At 40.1% G+C, this 6,480-nt stretch overlaps 1 protein-coding gene across 1 annotated transcript in view; it reads left to right on the top strand.

Moving 5' to 3' along the window:
- Positions 1-4,702, top strand: part of LOC102200301 (calpain-1 catalytic subunit-like) — a 16,067-nt gene extending 11,365 nt beyond the window's left edge. Inside the window, exons 11-23 of the mRNA XM_005739026.2 lie at positions 66-226; positions 338-495; positions 841-852; positions 1,056-1,264; positions 1,378-1,423; positions 1,502-1,570; positions 1,700-1,757; positions 2,210-2,271; positions 2,500-2,568; positions 2,670-2,748; positions 3,534-3,650; positions 3,822-3,874; positions 3,997-4,702. Coding sequence (XP_005739083.1) covers positions 66-226; positions 338-495; positions 841-852; positions 1,056-1,264; positions 1,378-1,423; positions 1,502-1,570; positions 1,700-1,757; positions 2,210-2,271; positions 2,500-2,568; positions 2,670-2,748; positions 3,534-3,650; positions 3,822-3,874; positions 3,997-4,023 — 1,120 coding nt within the window. The 3' untranslated portion in view covers positions 4,024-4,702. The remainder of the gene's footprint in view (positions 1-65; positions 227-337; positions 496-840; positions 853-1,055; positions 1,265-1,377; positions 1,424-1,501; positions 1,571-1,699; positions 1,758-2,209; positions 2,272-2,499; positions 2,569-2,669; positions 2,749-3,533; positions 3,651-3,821; positions 3,875-3,996) is intronic.
- The last annotated feature ends 1,778 nt before the right edge of the window (positions 4,703-6,480 follow it).

Genomic DNA, 6,480 nt, shown 5'->3' with positions numbered 1-6,480 from the left:
GTTTTATACTTTGACATCACATCTAAATAAATTAGGAATGAGAATCTACCTGATTTTATTAACAGGATGGCATTTGAAGATTTCTGTAAGTTCTACACAGATCTTGACATCTGTGGCCTGAAACCAGACTTCATAGATGGAAAATCCTCTGCTCAGTGGAAGACCTCTGTGTACGAGGGTCGGTGGGTTGCTGGAACTACTGCTGGAGGCTGCATAAATAACAGAGGTAATTATATAGCATATACTGGAATATAGGTGTTTAAATGTTCAGCAGAACATAATTTTTTAATCTTCAATTCATGTAAATAAAACATATTTTTCCCTCTATGTCCTCCAGACACTTTCTGGACAAATCCACAGTATCGAATTAAGGTCGTAGGTGAAAACTCAGAGACCAATGGGGAGAAAAACATCCTAGTGTCTCTCATGCAAAAGCCTGACAAGAGGAACAGACGCCTGGTGCAGAACCTCCACATTGGTTTTTCTGTATATTTGGTAAATATTTCTCTTTGTCATATCATTCATACATGCATAACTATGGTGAAAACAAAAACCACGTTGAAGTTGACATTTTCAGAGCATGAAAATGTATTTAACTATTGTCAGAACTTGTATCGTAATGTGGAAACAACAATAATAATGTGGTGTTGAAATGCAGAAAATGACAGATCAAAAATTTACTACAACATAAAAAAACATTTTGTTAGCAAGCCAAGCTTTAATAATATGCTGTCCAAGCATTCATACAGTGGCTGTGCACATGTTGAAATAACTAACTAACGACTAACTGAATTATTGTTTATTCCCAACATGAACAAAATTCATCTGACGTCCTTCAAGGTGTCCGAAGACGTAAGAAACTAATTTAATCTATTTCATGTTTATAATACACATATGGTGATGTGAAAAGGAAAGTACACTGTCTTTCACTATTAAGGTTCTGTGTATCTGTATGCGCTGATACATAAAACCTTCAAGTTGACATGTCTGTACGCACTTCAGAAACTTCTTCAAATGAAATTGGGGAGCTGAAATATCACTTTGAATAATTTCAGTACAAAACGCAAAGTGGGAAGTTTCCAGCAATGTTCTTCAACACCCATCTGCCTGTTGCTCGGAGTGATAAATACATGAATGCCCGTGAGGTGATAGAGTTCCTTATGCTGAAGCCTGGTGAATACCTGATTGTGCCATCCACCTTCAAACCCAACGAGACAGCCTCCTTCATCCTCACCATCCACTCAAGAGAAGAGACTTGTTGCTAGTATGCTCACTGTTGATGTCTGATGATATGACATAAAAAATTTAAAACAAAATTTGCATTTGACACATTACAGTTGATTTCTATGAAAGTAATGCATATTGGTCTCCCCACAGTGAGAATTCAAATTCAAATGAGCAAAGATATGAGCCAGTTGAAAAGGTTTGTAACAAATCATTTAATTGTGTCCGTGTTATTTTGCTGTTCATGTGTTATTAATGTGAACTGTTGACTCGTCAGGTCACAAAAGTAAAAAACCATCAGGATGAAGAAAACAAGAAAACATTCTTCCGTCAATACTCTGACAAGGTCATTAAAAAAGATCTTTTTGCTAATAGTATTAGCCACATTACTGCAATATTACAAGTTTATATAGCATTATGTGTCTAACGTCTGTGTGATGTATCAGGTAGTAAACCAAATCAATTAATGTTTCAGTATGAAGAAGTGGATGCTGAGCAGCTCCAGAGGCTTCTAAATGAAAACATCCTGAAAGGTTTGGCCTTTAAAAAGTCTGTCAAGCTCAATTTAAATTTACTGGGCCACCTACACATGGCTGTTTGGCCATGGGAACCCATTCCATGAAGCTCCTTGTGCACAGGTTTTGTGCTGATGTTATTGCCAGAGGAGGTTTGGAGCCCTGTAAATACTTTTGTTCATATAGCGGAGTTTCCAGGTCTGACCCGTCCAATTTATAAATCAGTATTATTTCCTGTAAGCCTTCATTGGACTCTGGCAAACTCTGGTTTATGAGAATATGACTCTAACTTATTAATACAAAATTAACTGTGGTCCACATTAGTGTAAACATCAGTAATACAGCAGGGTGTGCAAGACCCTCAGTTTCTTAGTCGCCATGGCTACTTCGACATGCAGTCTATGACTCTGAATACTGTGGATGACAATTGTGCTACACTGTCTTTGCTAATTCAACTCTGTTTTATTTAGGAGAAATGAAATCTGGAGGGTTCAGCCTTGATGCCTGTCGCAGCATGGTGGCTCTAATGGATGTATCCTGTTATAATACATGTGATACTGGAAAAAGCAGATTAAGAAACTTTGTAGTTTGCCTTTCTGAGCTGTTGAAAAGTAACAATGAATCTTTGTAGGTACATAACAGAAGAATAGTCTATGTGTAAGCAAACCTGAGTGCTTCTCTGTTGATATAACCAGCATTACTCATCTGAAAGACCAGACTAAGATTTGTCCCTTTGCTACCTTAATGTGGGTTTTAAAAGACATCGATCACAGGCAAACTAAACAGTGAGGAATTCGTCCGTCTGTGGAACAAGGTCACCAAGTACAAGGTAAAGGGAAAAAAACAGCCTTAAAACATATATCAATACATCTGCTATAGATGTGAAGATTTTCCCTGATCAGTTTCATGGTTTCAGTCTTCTCTTATCAGGAGACTTTCTTCCTCACCGACGTTTCAAAAACAGGAACGCTGTCACTGAGTGAGCTGAGGAATGCATTTGTAGCTTCAGGTATATGTTTATAGTTATATGTGTGTATATATATGTACATGTGTGTATATGTATGTATATATACATATATGTGTGTGTATTAGTGTATATATTAGTGCTGTCAGCGTTAATCTCGTTAAAATAATGTTAACGCCATAACCCAGAGCTTCCCAAAGTGTGTGGCCCACCCCCTAGGGTGGGGCGCAGAGCCATTGCAGGGGGTATGAAAAGGAAAAAAAAAAAAAAGGACACTTGGACACTGCTAGCATAATGGACAGGTTTTTGACGGGTGTCCACACAAACGCAAAGCAGGAGATGAAGCATCGCCAAATATGTTTCCAAACCAACTTAATTCTAAGCCAAAGACTAGAAAATACGATGAAGCATATCGTGTGTGTATGTAAGCGTGTAAAACCTGAAGATGGAGACAAAATACTGTTTATCTGCCATTCTGCAATTCATCTCATGTTTAATTGTTTACTAAATGTTTGAGGTGTGAAATAAACTGTTGGTGTTTGAAAACAAAATATGGGCGTGTGTGGCTGGAGGATGTGTTTGTGCATGCGGGGGGCGAACATTTTTCTTGTAAAACAAAGGGGGCCCCAGCAAAAAAAAGTTCGGGAACCACTGCCATAACTACATTAACGCGGCAAATCTTCATTAGCAAGATAGCGCGGATTGACCCGTGCGTGCAGCTGGACGGCGCGTTAACATCATTTTAACGAGATTAACGCTGACAGCACTAGTATGTATGTACATATATCTCAGCAAACTCCTCCTGAAGTCTGACTGTGTGTGTTCTTCAGGAATGAAGGTTTCAGATGACATGCTCAGTCTGATGGCTCTGCGCTATGGCGCCTCCTCTGGACACATGGCACTGGAGTGCTTCATCAGTCTCATGATTCGCTTGGACTGCATGAAGAGTAAGTGAAGCCGAGAAGAAATAACAACAGTAGATGTGTAGATAGCTGAAAATAAATCTCATGCAGTGAGAATGAAAAGTTTTTTCAGTTGAAAACATCTTTCTCGCTTCTAAGATTTGATTAAGGTTCATGATTTGTACAGTTTAAACTCAAAGTTGTGTTCTTCAACAGAAATCTTCAAACAGTTGTCTGATGGAAAATCCATTAATCTCAAGGAGTCAGAGGTAATAAAGTCACTTTAGTGCTGACAGAGCAAACGAATAAATAAATATAAATATTTATACAAAGAAAACGCATCAGTTTAAGTGATACTTAAATGTTAATAAATAATCTGTCTTATTTTCAGTGGATGTACGTTTCCATGTACACTTAAGCCAGCTGAAAGAAAGATGCACGTTTCATCTGGAAAACACAAGAAGATATTTCAAAAACTTGTTTTCTGTGAATTAGCTATAACACTTTATTACTTTGAAACAACTAAACACAATAATGTGAAACTATAACAAACACTATCATTTAAAGCTGTAAACCATATGCCTCTCTGCATATTATGTCAAAGACTGAATAACTGCATTTTTTTGTGACTAGTACTGCAAACTTGTCAATCTGTGTTTTATAATAGAAACATAATACAGATGTTCGTGAATGACATGGGACTATTGTATCAGTCAAAAATGAATGAAGTGGATGGGAAATTAACCTGATAAGATAACTACAAAAACTCGGAAAATGGAAATTCAAAGGAAGAAAATGTCAAATTTAACTAGTACCTTTGTTTTTATATGTAATTTTCTATATCAGCTGCTTTTTAAAATTCCTTTTATATTGGGGAAAGGAAGTACCAAACTTCAGTGGGTCAGTTTCAATAGTGAGAGGTTGCGTTCTCCTCCTTTCAATGAAGCATTGCCTTTGTGATCTTCAGAAATTTTCTTTTTTCCAGCAGCTGGGATTTTTTTTAATCTTATCATTTGTTTTGTGGGTTTTGATATATTTAGCTGCATAATTGCCTGTTAAAGTTACATTTTCTTAATAAAATCATGTGTTATTTTGTAGATTTGCCATCTTTGATTTTTCTTTGAGAGATCTTCTTTTACCCAGACACTTTTATAGATACTTCCCTTTATTACATTGAATGCTTTAGACATACTAAAAAACGTCTAAAGCATTTAGACATTTGCTTACATAAGGATGTCTATAAATGCAGGTGACACCGAGGCACCCTAGGCAGTAGGTCAATGATCAATTTTTATTAACGTATCACCAGACCTGTGGCCATATGTTCTGAGCACTCGGGTGAAGGGTCGGGCTGAGCTGTCACCTGATCAGTTGTGAGTTGGATTAGGTGGTGGAAGATGATGCTGGACAGACCTAGCAGTATAGTGAGGGTGTGCTGGGAATGCTTAGCAAAGGTCCTGGTCCGCGAGATCTTCAACTCACACCACCGGCAGAGCTGCAACAGCATTCCAAGGGAGATTGGGGGACACTGAGTCCAAATAGACCGTGTTCAGCGCCTCCATTGCTAAAGCCGCTGTGGCTGCAAGGTGATTGGTGCCTGTTGTGGTGGTAACCCCCGAACCAAATGGAGGAAACCCGAGGTGAAGGGAGCCACCAGACTGAAGGAGAAGTCCTATTGGGCTTGGTTAGCCCGTGGGACTTTGGAAGCAGCCAGTAGGTGCCAACAGGCCAAGCAGAATATGGCTTGGGCAGTGCCTGAAGCAAAAATTCAGGTATGAGAGGAGTTTGGAAAGGCCATTGAAAAAGACTTTCAAACTGATGGAAAACTGTTGAGTGACTTGGGAGGGGAAAGCGATACTCTACCTGCACTGTGTATAGTGCAGGCGGAACGTAGCTGACTTCAACTGAGAACATTGTTGGGTGGTGGAAGGAATACTTCGAGGACCTCCTTAATATCAATGGCACATCTTCTGCTGAGGAAGCAGAGTGTTGGGAAGAGGAGGACAACTCGTTTATATTTGAGGGTGAGGTCACTGAGACAGTAAAACAACTCCTTGGTTGCAGGGCCCCTGGGGTGGATGAGGATCGCCCTGAGTTGCTAAGGGCTTTGGGTGTTGTAGGGCAGTCTTGGTTGACACACCTCCAAATGTTCCATGGAGATCGAGGGCGGTACATCTGGACTGCTAGACCAGAGTGGTGGTTCACATCTTTAAGAACGGGGACCGGAGGGTGTATTCCAACTATAGGGGGATCACACTCCTCAGCCTCCCTGGGAAAGTCTATGCCAGTGTTGGAAAGAAGAGTCCGTTTGTTAGTCGAATCTTAAATACAGGAGGAACAAAGCGATTTTCGTCCTGGTCGTGAAGAACTTGCAACTTAGAAATGTATTTATTGTCATTGTACAGTGTAACACTGGACCAGCTCTTTAGCCTCTCAAGGATACTTGGGGGTGCATGGGAGTTTGTCCAACTAGTCCACATGTGTTTTGTGGACTTGGAAAAGACATTCGACTGTGTCCCTCAGAGTGTGGGAGGTGCTTTGGTAGTATTGATTGTCTTGCCCATTGCTACAGGCCATTCAATCCTTATACAACCATTGCAAGAGCTTGGTGCCCATAGCGGTCATCTGGTTCTGTTGGCTTTATGGGGTGGTTTCCAGCTCGCACTGGAAAGGTTCACAGCTGAGTTTAAAGTGGTGGAAATGAGAATTAGCACCTCCAAATCTGAGGCCATGGTCCTGAGCTGGAAAAGGGTGGAGTGCCCACTCCGGGTCATGGATGAGTTCCTGCCCCAAGTAGAGGAGTTCAAGTATCTTGTTCCCAAGTGATGGGAGAAAGGAATGGGAGATCAACAGATGTATTGGTGCTGCGGCTGCA

This window comes from Pundamilia nyererei, unplaced genomic scaffold, assembly GCF_000239375.1.
Source record: "Pundamilia nyererei isolate P.nyererei 1_Seehausen unplaced genomic scaffold, PunNye1.0 scaffold00088, whole genome shotgun sequence".
Classification (NCBI taxonomy): Eukaryota; Metazoa; Chordata; class Actinopteri; order Cichliformes; family Cichlidae; genus Pundamilia; species Pundamilia nyererei.
This window is presented reverse-complemented; position numbering and strand designations above follow the sequence as displayed.